Source organism: Dermacentor silvarum, chromosome 6 (assembly GCF_013339745.2).
Source record: "Dermacentor silvarum isolate Dsil-2018 chromosome 6, BIME_Dsil_1.4, whole genome shotgun sequence".
NCBI classification, from domain to species: Eukaryota; Metazoa; Arthropoda; class Arachnida; order Ixodida; family Ixodidae; genus Dermacentor; species Dermacentor silvarum.
In genome coordinates, this window is record NC_051159.1 from 184,757,195 (window position 1) to 184,775,507 (window position 18,313).

Here is an 18,313-nt window from a genome sequence, read left to right on the forward strand (position 1 = left end):
ACCAGCTCCAGTCATGTTTCAGTAACTGTTGGCGCACCTAAAAACGCAACATGTTTGATCAGACTTGGTTTCACGGCAGCGCCTGCTGCGCGCGGACCGGCCGCCACATGCCATTACATGGGCGGCGCCGCCGCATGAAGGCGCCACCGGTCCAAATTCATCCCGCGCCCGGTGCCTATATTGCATGTATTGCTCCCCCATTGCAGGTGTGCAGCGCGGAACTCCGCATTCGTGTTGTATACCTCCGGTTCCCTGGTTCGTGCCACGACTCTTGGTTGTGGTAGCACAATCCACTGCGTTTATGCCTAGCCGCACAACTGCAGCCTGGCGAGTATTTGCTTGGTAGGGCAGAGCACTCAGTTGTCATTTTTCTGTAACAGGAGACTCAGGATATCCCCTCGAGCCATGGCTGCTGTACCTGGCAGTCATGCCGGCACCACCTCCGAAGGCCACTACAACCGGGAGCACGCATCCATGCGCGGTGTCATGGAGAGATGTATCGGGGTGTTGAAAAGCAAGTTCCACTGCTTGCAGCACTTTCGGACACTGCTATACAGCCCCGATAGAGCAGCGAGAATCATTTATGCATGCGTTGCTCTCCAAAACATTGCCTTGGACGCGGGCGACTGGACATTGGATGAATATGGTGGGGAAGTGCCACCAGCTGAAGAGCCAAAGAAGCCTGGAGACAGCCAGGTATTGGCACCGCATGACCTGTTCCTCAGAGCAAGGCAGCAGCGTAGCGCCGTTGTCAACCTTTTCTGAAGAACACAGGAATGGTGATTTTTCATAATACATAATTTATTTATACAAATTGCAGTGCCCCTAGGCTATCACAGGGCTGTGTTTGTACAGTGGAAAATACATTAAAGAATTTGTATACACATTAAGTGCACCTCCATACGGATGGTTAATGTTCCAAATCCACACATCCGACAGATTATGATAATTTAAACACAAACAAAGTAAAGTTATACAAAGAATCCTTTAAAAAGAATACCACAGCCGTCGACTCGGAAACAATTGTACCCTCTTCACTGTGCAAGAGTCTCCAAGGCTACCACTTATTAACAGTAGTACTCGTGAAGCAGTCGTAAGACAATGCGTCATGTCCCTTTATTTGAGAAGAACTGCATTTGCTGCTGCCCCCAAGCTAGCACTGTTTTGTGCAATATGCGCATCAAAAAATGCTTCTTTCCTCGTGAAAAATTAGAAATACGATGCTACAACAGCTTGTATGCGGTGTGTGCATCCTATGATATGCCACTTGCTGTACATGTAGATGCAGCAGTTGTTACTTTATACTCGTGTCAATACACCGAACATGTGTTTGTTTTGCGATAGTTTGTGGTTACAGTTATGGGGAATCGGCACAAAGTAATTCTTTCCTAGTGCATCATGAAGTTCCAACATGAAACATGGTAGCAACGTGAAAGTGCAGCCTTTTCTTTAAATATCACATGAAATACGAAATGGAAGCATCCCTTGACCCATCATAGTCATGACAAAATTGATGCAAGCAGTACATATGATCGGCACTCTGTGCTTCTGGTCACCATCAGGAAAAGGTTTGCACAATTTTCATAAAACATACTACAATGATCATAACCGCCGCATCCTGTGCATTCGGACGCTCGGTATACATTGGTATGAACGAGGCAATATGCTTGCTAGCCACCTCTTGTGCTAGGTGTATCAAAATTTCCGTGCAAGCATGAATACGCAGACGAGGCAAGCAAGTAAAGCGTAATGAATGCGGATTCAAACACACACAGAAAAATGTAACGCTGTGTGTTGGGACAACATTACACTCGCCATATCATGTTCAAATGGGTAGACGTAAATTAACGTAAAAACACAAAAAATACAAAGGTCAACTTTATCACACGCTATGATGACAAGTACATCACGAACCTTGTAGTACAACACGCTACACGTAGCAAAGCATGTCAACATTGCAACATCAGCATCACACAATTCGTTTTCATCACGGCACATAAAACTTGCACTTACATTTACGTGACCTTCCAAGAAAGTATGACTTTGACAGGTGTGTCTGTTCATTGGCGTAGCCAGAATTTTTTTTTTTTTTTGGGGGGGGGGGAGGGGGGCTCAGGTTGCAGCGCGGCTTCCTCCTTATAGAATTTGTCGAGGGTTCAAATACATGAATAATACCTGCATTGCCAATGCCATTGTATATTAGATGCTGCAAACGAATTATTGAACGCTACGCACTGTCAAGTAAAATATGTATTTTTTTCATGAAAGAATATATTCGTATGTCCCAGAAATTGTGGCAGACATAACTGATACCAATGCTGCCGCTTTTTTTGTCTATTTAGTAAGTAAGGAAAATATCACATGAACTTTAGAACTATATCACTTCGAAACCAGCAAGGTAGTGCATGCAGCTGATATGAAAAACGTAAAGACCATGAAATGAATAACTTGAGGACAAATATTTTGATGAATCTTTGTCATTCAAGAACCTTGTTTACATTTTTGCACATAAGCAACGGCCAGGAAAAAAACTTCAATGACGCTGTTCTTAGTTGCAATGGATTGCGCAGGAGCAGCAGGTACCGGTCGTGTATTGTGAGTAATTGCACCGAAATTATAGTCGCAACAGTAACAATATAAAAAGCAGTTCTGCAAAATATACATTACAAATGCGAAGATAGAATGGAATATACAAGTGCGAAGATACAACTTGATAAATGGCCAAAAAAGAGTCGCTGGAAACAAAGTTCACTGCTTGTATACACAAAACCTCGCAACAAGATATTAAATATACGTCTAAGTCTCCAATAAATCTACGTATTTAAGCAAACGTCACTGTATATAATGCGCCAAACAAGACAAATAAACATGTTGCGCAGTCACAGATAGTAAACTTTGCGCACAGAAAGACAGATGATCTAGGCAAGAACAAAACTATGATCGCAAAAATCTTGATATGTACTCGGGCCATGCGGCGGTCGCGACAGCGCCATATGGGTAGAATAATAGAAGAATATTGTATAGAAATCAGTACGAAAATGTGTAATTTAACTGCCTGCACAGCGGCAACAATTATTGTACACCCAAACTTAAAGGAGGGTATTGCTTTGTTTCAAAAAAGAAATAAAAGAAGGTAGCTAAAAAGGAAAGAAAAGGACAAACGAAAGCCACAGATGATGCGGCAAGTTACACTGCCCAATATCCGAGATTGTTTTTGGCAAACGCCGCGTGGGCCGGGCTTTCAATGAGCAAGCTTGGTCAAAATTGGTTATTGGTGTCCTAGTAATTTTCGTATTCGCATGATAATTTTGATCATGATGCTAACTGCTAGAATAAACGGCTAAAATTTCTGTGGTTTTAAAAGCTAACGAACAGTGATACGTTTTCATAATTACGAGCTTATGGACCTGAAGGAACAGAGCTTTTTACTTGCATTGATTTGTGCTGCTCCGCTATCTAAAGGACAAACTTCTCACGGCGGGGAAGTTGAGCGAAGCGGTCAATGACTTCGGACACGTTGATGCCGACGTCTCTGTGGGTGTATAGAAGCGCCAGCCTAACCATGCGTTCCACATACATTGTAGAGCACAAGTAGTTTTTTTTAGTAAACTCTTGTTAAAAAATATTCTCTCTGCGCTGGCAGTGGTCACTGGAAGGTTGACTAGAATCTGCAGCAGTTTGTACACATTTACATAGAACCTGCAGTCACAATGAGAGAGGGCATCTATTCCGGTGCTAAAACCTAAAACACTCCTTCGATGTCGTTGGCATCCTTGTTTAGGTACCTTGCACAAACTGTAGGCTGTTCGATTCCAGCGATGTCCGTCGTTTCGTCAGGAAGTATGGAGAAGCAGCCTGCTTTTGCAACTAGGCTTTCTTAATGAATAGTAAAAACCAGTCAAAAGACGAAGGACAGAGAAGAGACGTGTGTGCCACGTCTCTTCTCTGTCCTTCGTCTTTTGACTGGTTTTTACTATTCAGTATGTACCAACTTACCCAGATAGCTACTCTACTGCTAGGCTTTCTTCGATAATTTCACCAGAAATTTCTATAATTTGGTTTTGTGCATCTGGGCTTAAAAACGAGGCATTACTGGGGCAATTTTCCAAATTGTTCCTCAGATATGTATCTCTACAATCAGCTCGCATGCGAAGAAGCGCTCTGAAAATACGTGTATTTTCAGCGGGGGCTATGCTCAAATCCATAGGGCCACTGTCCTTGTGGCCACGGAGAGCCAGACCTTGTCGCCCGAAAGAAAAAAAATTCCTCAATAATAGGCCGTTTACTTTCTTCTGTTTTCTCATATTTTACTTTGCCTGCCCTGGTCCAGCTGATCGATCACATTGGGCACGCTTCCTGAAAATGTTTGGAGAAAATTATCAGCTGCTAGCTCAGTTACGGTGATATTTAGTATTTTCGTCTGTGTGGAAGATTGCGAGCGCGTGCTTTCATTTCTGGAACGGCTTGGACACGAGGGCTCCAGTGCACGCACGTTGGCCCAAGTTTATAAGAGCATTAACCCCATAAAGTTCCAGAATTGAAAATATTTTAATTAAAGCAGGCCTTTGGAAATGTCAGTGCACCTTTCACGTCAAAAGTTTATAAGAACTTTATACCCATAAAGTTTCGTAATTGAAATCCATGCGCTCCGTAGATTCCGCGGCCGCTGCGAGACGCCGCAACGCGCCCGCTCGCTATCGAAAAGCCCTTGAAAGTTTGTGCTCGGATGGGGCTCCTTGCGTTACGTGACTCCAGGTGCAAGGGCGTTGCTACGAAATCCAGCCCGAGTTCGGATTGTTCGTGCCGAAATGTCTTTTCGGGCGTGAAAAAGACATTGTAGACAGAATCCAGAATAATTCCCGGCGTTGGTGGTATCGGTCGGCGGTGCATGCCGGCACGAAAAAGTTTCGGGGGGTGGTGGGGCTGAAGCCTCATCAGCCCCCCCTTCTGGTTACGCCCCTGTGTCCGTTCCCTTCTCAGTGTTATGAGTCACTGACTAGAAGCATTCATTTCTCGACAGCAATTGTAGTGCGATGCTAAACAACAGGTGAATCATAATGGTAAAAAGGTGAGTGAACTTGCCAGCTGTGATGAACCATAAATTACATGAATAATCGGCTCTACAGACTCGGAGAACTGGAATGAATAATGGTGGTGGAACTGTTCGCATGAGTTGCTGATAACTCGCAACCAGCTCATGGCTGGAAGCTGCTGTTGTCAAGAATTGCAACGTGCACAACAATTCCCTCTCTGTTGAAGAGCCACTGGCCTGATGGCATCCTTTGGCAGTGTCAAGCGTCGTGTACAAGCTATGCCCTCTTCGTTTGGACAGACCTACTGGAACTACTCTTCCGTCATCTACTCAAATGCATCTCTTACCACCAAACAGCCCTTTTCAGGGCTAACCAACCTTTTGCCTGGCGGTTGATCGTTGGCAAGATACGATACGGAACCCTCAATACAACACATATTTCTTGTTTACATCCCAAGTTGGTTTGTTTTTCAGATTCACGATTCACTTATGATAACAGAGCATAAAGAATATGTATGTCCTTCATGTAAAATGGTACCCAAGAATCTACCAACCTGGAGCATCTAGTCGCCCTGTTCGAGGCTGCGGGCGCACTGCGACGACATCGTGGTGTCCACCCGTCGCGGTCGACGTGGTGGCCGTACAGGATGCTGCAACACTGAAAGCATGCACCATTTTCTACAGTCGCACTGCATTTTATGGTATGCATAAAAGTGGCTATGACCATGTTGTTATTGGGCTAGTTCAATAAAATACGAGAGTTTATTTTCTCTAACAGCTTGAGGATCAATAACATACCAGGTGCAGCGGCCACCCTTTCCGTGACTGATGCGCCGCGCGGTGGATCCTCTGCCGCTGTAGAGTAAACACATTAAATGTTTACGAACTGCACACACATTTGGCGATAATTCAAACACTCATTCCTCTGATGCTTACGTGTCGCTGTGCTCCTCACGCCCGCAGCCTCGACGACGACTTCCATGGCGGCAGTGGGAATGTCAGCCTGCTGGAAAGTGTCATAAACGTGTCCTTTCACTACGTGACTATTCGTTACACTGGCTATGTTACAAGCTTTCGTACTACACATCTGCGGAAATATTCTGCAATTATTGAGTGCTTAATGGTCCCATGTATTACCAACCTCGTGCACTTCCCTGAAGGCATTTTATTTCTGCGATCCCCCTTTTCCCGAAAGCGCAGCCAACTGAGATTGTAGTTGATTAACCTACCTGCTTTTACATTCTCTCCTACGCTATTTTCCTGTTCACCAACAGTGTCGCGTTTCGCTAAAGGTACTACTTGCAGATAATGGCTAGTCGGCACCGGAACCCATGATATTACGGCGGCAGTGTGCTTGGTCGGTGACGCCACGCAAGCGTCAGCTGCAGTCCTCGGCCGCGGAAGCGGCCCCCTCTAGTGCTTCTGAAAATACACACCAATGTCGAAGGACAAATCGCCCAACCATTCGACGATCACTCACCTTTGCTCTTGGGCAATTGCGGTAGCGTCGCGGCAGGCCTCGTATACCTGCTTCCGCCACCACTCCTGCCAGCGGTCCACCGTTTTTAGGCCCTTCCTCGTTCAGCCCGTCAGCCAGCTGCTGCCAGAGCCGTCGCCGGTCGCCAACGGTGAAGCCCGACCCCAGCTCGCTGGATCTTAAAGCCAGATGCTGCTCCATAAAAGCGAGCACCATCTCCCTCGAAAGCGAGCGGTCCCTTGATGGGTGCGCAAGCTGTCACCTTTTGCGCCATGGCTCTCCCATAGAATGAACAACTTTGGCTCTTCGCACGCAACTGCTCGACTGAACCAACCGCTTCAAAAGTCGCGCCGTTTGCTTGATACGGGGTAGTGGCTAGCGCCAACACTAAACGTTTCGCAAAACTGCGACACCACTTAGCGCCATTTCAAGATATTAACCGCAATAATTTGTTTCAGTGTTTCCGCATTCCAAATTGAATCTTTGAAAAGCAACACCAACACATTTTGCTCTCAGTCATAATTTCTCAACATCTTAGAAATGCTTCCAAATATATTATACGGTCCCCAGCAGATGTCAAAAGCGTGACGTAGGCTTCCGCTTCGCTCACTGGCTGTTTGCTTCCTCTCGTTCTCGGGAACTTTACGTCACGAAATTTCGTGACGTAAAGAACGGACCGCCTTCGTTCGATTTTCGAACGCGTACAAGATCGCACCTTTGGTGATGCCTACCGTATGCGCTCGAACCCATCTTTATTCTTTTTTTTTTATTGCGATAGCAATTATATGGACACTTCAACCGGATTTCTGCCGTCGGCGTCGCCGTCGCCGTCGCCGTCGTCGTCGCCGTCGCGGTGAGGTTCCGTATAGATAAAATCTTCACCGCGCGCCGTATGCCCGAGCGCAAGCGTGCTGGGACGCACGCACTCAATCCCCCACGCGCAAGCAACGAAGCGGGAAGCCAGCGCCGGAGGGAGCGGGGGGGGGGGGGGGGGCACTTCTACTGTGCCAACAACCGCGCTCGTCGCTCGGCCGCACGGTCTCTTATCTCTCCCGCGCGCAAGCAAGGAAGCGGGAAGCCAGCGCCGGAGGAAGCGGGGGGGGGGGGGGGGGGGGGGCGCACTTTTCTTTTGCCAACAACCGCGCTCGTCGCTCGCCGCACCGTCTCTTATCTCCACACGGCTCTGACCTTTATGAGCCGTGTATTCGCGGCTCAGTTGCTGTTGAAGCGATAGACCGCACGTACCTTCGCCCGCAGCGGCGTATGCTTGCTGCCAGCGTTTTAACAGTCGTTATCTGTAGTCATTCAGTGTGATCTCTTCATGTTTGTTTGTGCGCGCTCACACCACGCTTGTTCATTCAGTTAGTAATAGTCGGGTCACATTTTCCAACGCACGCTACACATGTAATGCTGCCCGGATCGACAGTGCAGCGCTACAGGTGTGTCCCTTCGCACGCGCGCTGCCTACGGGAAGCGCTTCTCATCAACACCACCGTTTCACACGCGCCTTCTCGTGGTCATCGGGTCTCTCTTCATGTCGGTCTACTTACGCCGCAGCACACCTGCTTACTTAATCAGCTCATGTTTACTACAATTCATATTGTTACCAAAGCCGCTCACCTTACTTCGTATGACATTGCTGTGTTGCTATCGCATTCATTGCTTCGCCGTTAGGGCGAAACTGTGACATTTTTTAGGTTTCCTTCCCTTGATCACGGTTCCCTGTGACTAATTGGCCTAGATAAAGGCACTCCTGCACAGAATCTATGGCCTGAGTGCCAACAACGAATTCCCGTTTTCTTGCCAAGCTATTGAACGTTACCTTAGTCTTATGGATATTAATATTCATTTTAGACTTACTCTTACGCTCTGTCGACTAAAGTCATCAATGATTTGTTGCAAACCATCTCTATCATTGCTGAACAGGAAAATGTCACCTGAAAACCGCAGGTTGCAAACTAATTATTTCCAGTGTGACAATTTGAATACTGATTATAAGCAGGCAGTGAATGGCATTAGTGATTGTATCTCCTTGCCTGACCCCTTCATTGATCGGCATTGTTTGGCTTTTGCTATGAAGAAATAAGGTAGTTGTGGAATGCGTATAGAATATCTGCTAAAATATTCACGTATGCTTCCTGTGCTCTTTGACTACGCAATGCCTCCATGATTCCATGATACGCGGCGCCAATCTCTATGAAGTTATGACGAAGTTGGTAATTAGTAGTGGTTTTAGTGATAACACCACATACTGTACGGCCGCCCATGGAGTCTTGTCTGCTAGGTTTTTGCCGTGTTGCTGCGATGCGTCTTTTATTTTTTTGTAGGTTATTATAACTAATCAGATGCATGAGATATAGGTGAACACTGAGAGGGCAGAACTGCTGTAATAGTCCACTTAGTTGACTGTCCATTTCGGCTGCCGTCAATTGGCTCCAGCTGCAAAAGCGAGAAGGAGACTGGCTGGATCCTTCTCGCTCGTGCAACTGGAGCCAATCGGCGACAGCCGAAATGGACAGTCAACTAGGTGGACTCTTACAGAATACCCCCCTCCCAGCTATACGTGCCACGGTTCCCTTAACATCTGACGTGTAAAAGCAATGAATGGACAACGTTGCCAGTCTGGAACTGTACGTGCTTTCAAGTTACCAGGAGAAACAAATGAAGGAATAGATAATGAAAAATATTGACATGCTATATTGAGACCGTATTTTTGTAGGCCGCCGTGACCCACTGAGCGGACACTCATGTGCGGAAATGATGGTGCGCAGATGATCACGCACAACAAGTTTGACATCCAGACGTTCCGAAACGACATCGCCTTGGTGCGGTTGGCGGAGCCGGTGGACCTGGAAGGGAGTAACGCCAATCTGCAGACCGTCTGCCTTCCCGACGGGGGCATGGACTTCTCCAAGGCTCGCTGCATGGCCACAGGCTGGGGAGAGACGCAGTTCAGTGAGTGCCGACGAGGCTGTGTTGAGCGGGAGCAGCGCACGCGGGGACGAAAATGAGATGGGACCGCGAGTTGGCGCTGGTCCGTTTTCGCCCCTGCGTGCTGTTCACGCTCAGAGGCCTCGCAGTATGCCTGTTTGCAGCGGTTGTCCCTGAGACGGAGCTAGGAGATCTTACTACATTTGTGTCTGATTTTACTACATCTCATACGGAATAGATATGGTTGACGTACCACATATTTTTCCTTATTGTCTTTCTGGAACGGTCGACCATCTTACATTAAGCGCTCTGCATCACTTCATATATATAGATAAAAAAAAATAACCAAGAGAAAAAAATATTTTCCTACTTATTAAATTGAAAATATTGCGTTGTCTTTTTAAAATATTGTTCATAGTTAATGTCCTTGTTTCTTATTTCAGTGCTGATTTCCTTGTTTAATTCAACTAAGTTTACCACCGTGTTAACGCTGTTTAAGCAATTAGGTACTCTGCTACAATGGATGGGAGGTCCCGCTACAATCTTAAGGTCTCAGACTTGCTTCTGTGGGCTATTTATTTTTATGTTGCGTTCAACTCATGAACCTAATAAGCACGTTGCCTTCTGAAAAAAAAAAAATGAGGCGAGATCGTGAAGGTCAGTATTGTAAGCCGCTTTTTCGTACTTGTAGAAGCTCTCCAGTGGGCTTGTCCTATAGGATCTAAGCTCTTTTTTGTCGTCTTGCGTTGTGAAGAAAATTAGGTGCTGGTTTTCACGATTGGTGATCAGTGGCTATGCGTTGAACGGATATATACAAATGCCCGATGTTAGATGGACAATGTTTGGAGAAGCTTGTCTCGTTCTTGCATCAACATGACATGACATGACAAGAACTTTATTTGAGTCCTGAGGAACTAAGATCTAGGCGAGCCGAAGGCTCCCCCAGATTATGTCGGTGGCTCCGCCCACGATGGGACCGGGAGACCAAGTCCCGTCGCGATGTCGTGGGCCCTCTGGCCTGGTGTTGAATTTGAAGATTGCTGCTCTTGAGGGATTCCTCCCATTGCTCTTTCGTGATGGGTGGAGAGGCGTTAAGGGCTGGGCACAACCAGAGCATGTGATCAAAAGAGCATGAGTCATGACCACATTTGGAGCACGACTGTGAATGGTCAGGGTCTATCCTGTTAAGGGACCGGGGAGTGGGATACGAACGGGTTTGCAGAAGTCTGAGTGTGCTAGCCTGAGGTTTGTTCAATTTGGGGTGGGGGGGGGGGGGGGGGGATTTCCTTCTGCCGAGACGATAATGGGAAACAATTTCGTGGAAGGTACATAATGGATCTTTGTGGATGTTGACCTCGTTCCGAGCCTGGCTACCCCTGACAGCGCGGTACGTGAAATCGCGCGCTATCCGGTGGGCCTGCTCGTTAGGATTACATCCGAGCGGGTTAACTGAGGCATCTATATGGGCTGGGAACCACGAGATGTGGTACCCTCCTTCGCTGCTCTCCCGAGTTCTTTGAAGTGCTTTGTTCACAATATTGTTCGCCTGTTCAGACACTAGTGCGGCCGAGAAGGATCTAACTGCTGTGCGTGAGTCCGAGAAGATGATAAGGGGAACTTTTGCGCTGTGAAAAGCCAGAGCGATCGCCGCTTCCTCCGCCACATGTGCAAACTTAGTATAGACAGAAGCTGCATTAAGCAGGTTGCCCTCCGCGTCTACAACCGAGACAGCGAACTTATCCCCACTGTCATATCTGACAGCATCGACAAAGAGGGCCCCTAGTTTGTGCTGATTGATCTTTTTAAGGATCGACTTGGCTCTCGCGAATCTTCTACCCTCGTTATGCACTGGGTGGATGTTTCGCGGTGCGGGGTCAACCATGATGCGAGTTCTGGCTTGCTGGGTCAGGCTAATTTTGGTCCCCGGTTCATGTCTGGGTTGGATACCCGCTTCTTCTAAAATTTTGATCCCTGGCTTAGAGGACGACAATCTCATTATTTGAGCCACTGTGTGAGCTTCTATTAGCTCATCGATAGTGTTGTGGAGTCCTAGCTCCAGCAGCTTCTCGGTGCTCGTGGACTGCGGAAGGCCGAGCACGCGCTTGATACCGGTTCTGATTAGAGAGTCGAGTTTGGCCTTTTCCGCCTTACCCCAATTAAGGTACGGCGCGATGTAGGTAACATGACTTAAGAAGAATGCCTGGTAAGCTCTGAGCAGATTGTCCTCTTTGAGACCGCCTCTCCGATTTGAGATGCGGGCTAAAAGTCTTAGGACATTACTAGCCTGTCCAGTGAGCCTGTTGAGGGCCGTCGAGTTACAGCCCTTAGCATCAATGTGGAGACCTAGAATCTTGATCGAGTCCATCCTTGGTATGGGATGTCCATTCTTAGCTCGAATTTCTATCGGCAGAGTTTTCAGAGGCTCAAGGTTTCGGACCCCTTGTCGGGACTGTCGGTATAACAGTAGTTCTGACTTAGCGGGGGAGAGTTCAAGGCCCGTGCTGGAAAGAAAGTTTTTCGTTGCCTCCAACGCGCTTTGTAACGAGTGTTCGAGCATGGCAAGCGAGCCGCCCGGCGCCCAGATCGTGATGTCGTCCGCATATATGGCGTGACCCACGTTTGGGATTGCATCGAGGCAAGTGTAGAGCTTGTGCATGGCTATATTGAATAACAGTGGGGAGAGGACCGAGCCCTGCGGGCTTGCCGCAGTTGCCTAGCTGGTAGGGCCCTCCTGAGACCGTGCCTAGTCGGAGGTGTGCCTTGCGATCCGCGTCAACACTAAAAAATAAAAGAATAATGCATGCTAGTGGACACGCTGCATCTACCCTATCGAAAGTACAACTACTCTTTTACAAATCTTTTCTAGCGGTGCAGTAGAGGGCCGTAGAGAATTTGCAGCACATACACTACAGAACGCGCAAATGTTTTCTTAATAGATGGTGGGAGAGAGAGAGTAGATTTTAATGATGAGAAGGGAGGAGAGGTCGGCCTGAAGAGCGTGTCTCTAGCCTGCTACTCCTCACTGGGGTAAGGGGAAGTGGGAGATACAGAGAGAGGTAGGTGGCAGGTGATTAGGATATCGTACAATGAGCACACGTTGTCCAATACGCGGTTGTGCACTTCTCACACACTACACGCAGGAGTAGTGTTGTACACACAGGACGTCATCGCACAAGCACATTTCGCGCACTGCACACTGCACAGGTCCTAGAGACGACCGTCTAAGCCCGTCTCCCACATAAAGTTCAAAAGTGATCTTATGGTGCGCTGGGCATGATCAACGCTTCTCCATGCGCCTAAAACCTTGGCTTCCGAAAAGGGGCGGGAGTTCAACCAGTCAACACTACGCTTTAGTGTCCTTCGCTCGGCCGCATATTGAGGGCACACGCAAAGTATGTGTTCTATTGTCTCGGGAGTGTGACAGACGCTACAATCAGGGTCCCGTTCTCGTCCAATCTTGTGAAGGTATTTGCGAGTGTACGCCACACCAAGCCGTAATCGATGGATTAGTGTTTCCTGGCCTCTCCGCATCCGAAGTGGAAGTCGGAATCGCAAACCGGCGTCCAGTCTATAGAGGCGCTCTTGCGATGTTCGGGGTTGTCCCATTGTCGCTCCATAGACGTTTTGATGGAGTTGTGTAGCAAGGCACTGGTGTCATAACGGCAAAAGGGAAGTTTTATAATCTTCCCGTCAGTGTGCGCCATTTTTACTTGCGCGTCAACCTGCTCATTTCCGGCTGTTCCACAGTGGCTGGGAATCCACTGCAGTGCAATGGTATGTCCGGATTGAGACGCCTCAGTAAACAGAGCCATGATGTCGTAGATTAGAGGGCTATATGCGCTTCTGGGATTCATATAATTGCTTATGAGTTGCAGCGCCGGTTTTGAGTCGCAGAACACTGTCCAGTTAGCGAGGTTTTGTTGTAGTATGCAGCGGACTGCTTCTCGAATGCCGGTCAACTCAGCTGCTGTAGACGATGTTTTGTGTCCTATCTTGAACCGCTGCGTAATCCCCATTGCAGGTATCGTGTAAGCTGCCGCGGGAGAGGTCTGTGTAACAGAACCATCTGCAAAAACATGTTCGGTATATTCGTACTTGTAAGCAATGTAGGATAACGCGAAATGTTTGAGACCCGCAAGCGGCATTTTCGACTTTTTCGTTATTCCTGGGATTGAGATTTTCACCGTCGGCTTTGCCATCGTCCAGAGTGGAGCTTCCGGTATGCCATGCGGTGCGAAGTCCGACGGCAGTAGATCCCGTTGCGACAATACGGCTCCTGAGTAGGCGGCGTCAGGCCGTATACTTGTGACATTTGTCAGTGGATGATTCCTATGCCTTGTCAGTAGCCTTAAATGCACTCGCATTGGCTCATGTTGCAGATACAATAGATGGTGGGATCTCTGCGATAGCCTCGAGGCAGGGGCGTAGCAAGGGGGCGGGGAGGTTGGGGGGGTTCAACCCCCCCGAAATTTTTCCGCACCCCCCCCCCCCGTCCCCCCACTTACCCACCCTTTGTTCTCGTCGCTTCGCGCTGACATAATTTATGAAACCGGTGCTACTATCACAATTTCATTCCTGGTCGCTTCCGTTTGGGTTGGTAATTTACAGCGAATCATGTCTGCATATGGAAGAAACTGTCATGGTGTTTGTCAAGGCTTTGACACTCTGTGAAGTTTTGGGCGAGAATGTGGCGGCCGCATTCTGAAGCAACAAATGCGCAACAAATGAAGCAACAAATGCGGCAGCCGCATTTTAGATGATGGCGAAAACGCTCGAGGCCCGTTTACTTAGATTTGCGTGCACGTTAAAGACCCCAGGTGTTCGAAATCTCCGGTATACATTTCCGCCGCTTCCCTTCAGGTGCCGGTTAGGCCGCGCTCACGCAGGATCGCGCTAGAAACGTCTCTTGTTTGCGATTGCGCCCCTACGGAAGGCTAATTACTGTTGTGTTGTTGAATCCCAAACCAGCATTTACGGAAGGCTGGTAGTTGCTGTTTTGTTGTGGAATCCCAAACCAGCAATGTACACACGAAGGGGTTGATGACAGCAGTGAAATTCCACCGACTCGCAACAGAATACACGAAACAGACAGCCGACAAGCATGAATTACTGCTGTGCTCACACAGCGTAAGTAAACTCTTGTTGCAGGCGCTGACAGTTCTCGTCGGAGTTCACGCTTCCTGAGAAATTGATTATGTGCACTATGCACTGAACAAGACCGGAGTTCATTGCTGCATCACTAGTACACCAATCAGTCGAGATTCTGTGAGGTACAAGGCCGCTTCCTGTTTGCACCGGCGTAAGTGAAGCAGAAATGAGTTGCACGCACTACATAAAATGCGTACACATGTCATATCTATGCTGTGCGGTGAAATATTCTGTACAATTCTGAATCTGTTGACGTAAAGGCAAATGACGGCTGCACGCTCGCACACAGCGGCAGACACAGCGGCCCATGCACTTGCCGCAGGAAATGCAACCCTCTCGTATGAGGGAGCAGGGCGACGAAAGCTTCGAAAAAAAAAAAAAAACGCCTTACGCGTTTTTGCGCGTATTTAAGTTTTCTATCGTAAAGACGCAGCGAACAAGCTATTGCTATGGGAGTAGGTATAGCCTGGTCACACGTGCATTTTCACGCGTATAGGCGTCCTTGACTTGTGAAACGCAGTTCGCCCCGACGAGGACGACGCCATCTACGCTTAACGGAAATTAACAACTAATGATGTCTTCTCCGATCGCACGGGTCGTCTGAATGATGCGTTTTCGAAGACTGGTCCATGCAGCGGCGCGATGAGAGACCGTTGCTCCAAACGCCCACTGTACCTGTCGTACTTACTGTATTTACTGAGCTTACTTTACTTTTTACTTAATTTCTTCACACGCACACGCACACGCGAGGGGGGGGGGGGGGGGGGTCCCATGTCTTTGATATACATGTATAGAGTCTGCTTAAACTACCGATATTTATTATCGATCACGTGACGTAGAAGAAAGCAGTAGCTTGCCCCCCCCCCTCTGGTCCAGCCGGTGAACCCCCCCCCTCTGGCTACGCCCCTGCCTCTAGGGGCACATTTGCTTCACGGCAGCGAAGCCATACACCGATAGTGCGGCACAAAACGAGCATTGCAATCTTTGCGCACCACTTAACTCTGTATGGTTCACCAACTGCGTGCACATAACAGAAGCGCACATACCGTAAACGATTCTTGGCTATTGAAGGAGCGATCATGGCGACGCACAGTCGTTGCCACCCTTGTGAAGCCGCTGCTTGCGGCTGCACATTTAGCTCAGGCACAAGATTCCCGTTTTTTGCGTGTTTGGTTATTTTCACAACGAAAGTAAAGTGAAGACATTGCCCATGTGTGGAGTTTTGATATGTGGCACAGGTGCTAAACGAAGAGAAAAAAAACTTAATAAATGCGCGGGGCGCCGGAATCAAGGCTTCCCTGCATACTCGAGAGCTCGACAAAGCACCTCGTAATTACGTGATCACTATGCTGTCTAATCCCTCCGTTGTCTGGCTTCCCGTGGTGCATTGTCTTTTTCAGCGCTTATCGCTCTCTGTACGAGTTGTGATTTATTTAATCTGACGACCTGGATTGAAATACTCAGTCTTTCCGTGCCCGCGAACTTAGCGTCTTCGTCGTGTATACCGTACGTACAGTCTTGGTAGTTGTAGGTCGCGTCAAGTGCAGGTAGGTTGAGTGCGTGCGCTGTCGGTGGCTTTTGTGACTTCGGATGTCCCTTCACGCGTTTTCGAGTGACGAAGGCGAACAAAGTTCGATACGTTAAAGGTGCTCTTCTTGGATCCTTATGAGGGATCGAAGGAAACTGCTGAGTTTATCGTGAGCCGAACCTTGGAGGTTTGCATTACCGGACATTTCTAGCAGCGATGGAGGTGCTGTCATTCAGGTAAAAGTTTTCAATGTTTTATTTGACTTGCCGCTTATCATAAAGCCACGCATATGACCGGCTTATTTAGAGTATAACACACGTCAGATGTTTCTGTTTATTACATATGCCTATCTTTAATTGTGCCAGTTACCACGTTCGTCCGACATCGCTTATATGGCGAGATTTCTTGGGCGCCAAAGGCGGGGGAGATTCAACAATTATTCCCAGTTTTGTTCATGTGTTAAAAAGCTCTTTTACAGGATATTTAGTAAATTTGCACTTGAGTTTCAGCACTATTACACGTGCTTCCAACACTACGTGTGTGATAAACAAGACGGCATTAATGCAGCTGCGGGATCAGCGCGCTTTGGCTTAGCCAACGTTTTTCCAATGGACTTCTCAATGCGTTGGCCATCGAGCTGTATACAGCTCGATAGTCACCTTAGACATGGCTATGCGCTCTGGCGTCACCGGTAGCCTGACCACTGCTGATCGCTGGTCGGACTATGGGCCTTTTCCGTTTTGCTTCGAAGCTGTATAGTTGGCGGCGCTTCCGAGAAACGAACCGTCGGCGCTCACAAGATGCCACTTTTATTGCGATAGCAATTATGTGGACACTCAAAGCGGATTTTTGCCATCGGCGTCACCGTCGCCGTGAGGTTCCATATGACGTCAAACGACGATAAAATTCTCACCACGCGCCGTATGCTTTATGCGCGAGTGAAAGCGCGCGAGGGACGCGCGCTATCACGGGGAGGGAACGCACGGCGGAGAGCAAACGCGCGTTCTGCGCCGTGCTCCCTGAAGGGCTCAAGAATTAAGCGTCTCTTTCCTCCTTTAGAATCACCATATATATTTAGAGAGAGAGAGAGAGAGCAAACGCGACTTCTTCCGTCGCGCGAAAGGCCGTGGGGGGACGGGAGGGAGGGAGGGGAGGCGACGTTTAGCTGCGGCACCAAATGCGTATTTATATAAAAACGTTGCGAGGCGAGAAGGTGGTAAAGAGTTCGGACGCTGCTCGACGAGTGTCCCGTTCTGATCTCGTCGAAAACCTCCGAGCCGCCCCCAGAGGCACCGGCAACAGTCATCAACGCCGCGCGCGTTCGGTACGAACGCGGGCAAAACGCCGACGGCGTCGACAACAGTTCTGCGCGTTGCTGGTGCTGCTGCATGTCCAAGTTTATACAGCTGATAAAACTACTACCCTTACTCCGTATAGCTCTCTACTAATCTGCTATCGCAATTGATGCTTTGCCTTTGGGGCGAAACTGCGATATTTTATTGCGATAGCAATTATATGGACACTTCAACCGGATTTCTGCCGTCGGCGTCGCCGTCGCCGTCGTCGTCGCCGTCGCCGTGAGGTTCCGTATAGATAAAATCTTCGCCGCGCGCCGTATGCCCCAGCGGAAGCGTGCGGGGACGCGCGCTATCACGGAGAGCGAACGCACTCAATCTCCCACGCGCAAGCAAGGAAGCGGAAAGCCAGCGCCGGAGGGAGCAGGGGGGGGGGGGGGGGCACTTCTCTGCCAACAACCGCGCTCGTCGCTCGTCCGCACAGTCTCTTATCTCTCCCACGCGCAAGCAAGGAAGCGGGAAGCCAGCGCCGGAGGGAGCGGGGGGGGGGGGGGTGGAGGGGGGGGGGCGGGCGCACTTCTACGCTGCCAACAACCGCGCTCGTCGTTCGTTCGACCGCACCGTCTCTTATCTCCACACGGCTCTGACCTTTATGCGCGCTCAGTTTCCGTTGAAGCGATAGACCACACGTACTTTCGGCCGCTGCGCGGGCGAAGGTACGTTGCGCTGCCAGCGTTTTGACAGTCGTTGGCTGCAGTCATTCAGTGTGATCTATTCATGTTTGTTTGTGCGCGCTCACACCACGCTTGTTCATTCAGTTAGTAATAGTCGGGCCACATTTTCCAACGCACGCTACACATGCAATGCTGCCCAGATCGGCAGTGCAGCACTACAGGTGTGTC

At 48.7% G+C, this 18,313-nt stretch overlaps 2 protein-coding genes across 2 annotated transcripts in view; both read left to right on the plus strand.

The window, feature by feature from the left end:
• The window catches only part of LOC119456536 (anionic trypsin-2-like), a 49,977-nt gene that overhangs the window by 16,727 nt on the left and 14,937 nt on the right, over window positions 1-18,313 (plus strand). Inside the window, exon 4 of the mRNA XM_037718368.2 lies at window positions 9,281-9,464. Coding sequence (XP_037574296.1) covers window positions 9,281-9,464 — 184 coding nt within the window. The remainder of the gene's footprint in view (window positions 1-9,280; window positions 9,465-18,313) is intronic.
• Window positions 259-914, plus strand: LOC119456538 (putative nuclease HARBI1). The gene is made up of 2 exons (XM_037718369.2): window positions 259-342; window positions 381-914. The coding sequence occupies exons 1-2, from the start codon at window positions 302-304 to the stop codon at window positions 763-765; spliced, it is 426 nt and encodes a 141-aa protein (XP_037574297.1). The 5' UTR covers window positions 259-301; the 3' UTR covers window positions 766-914.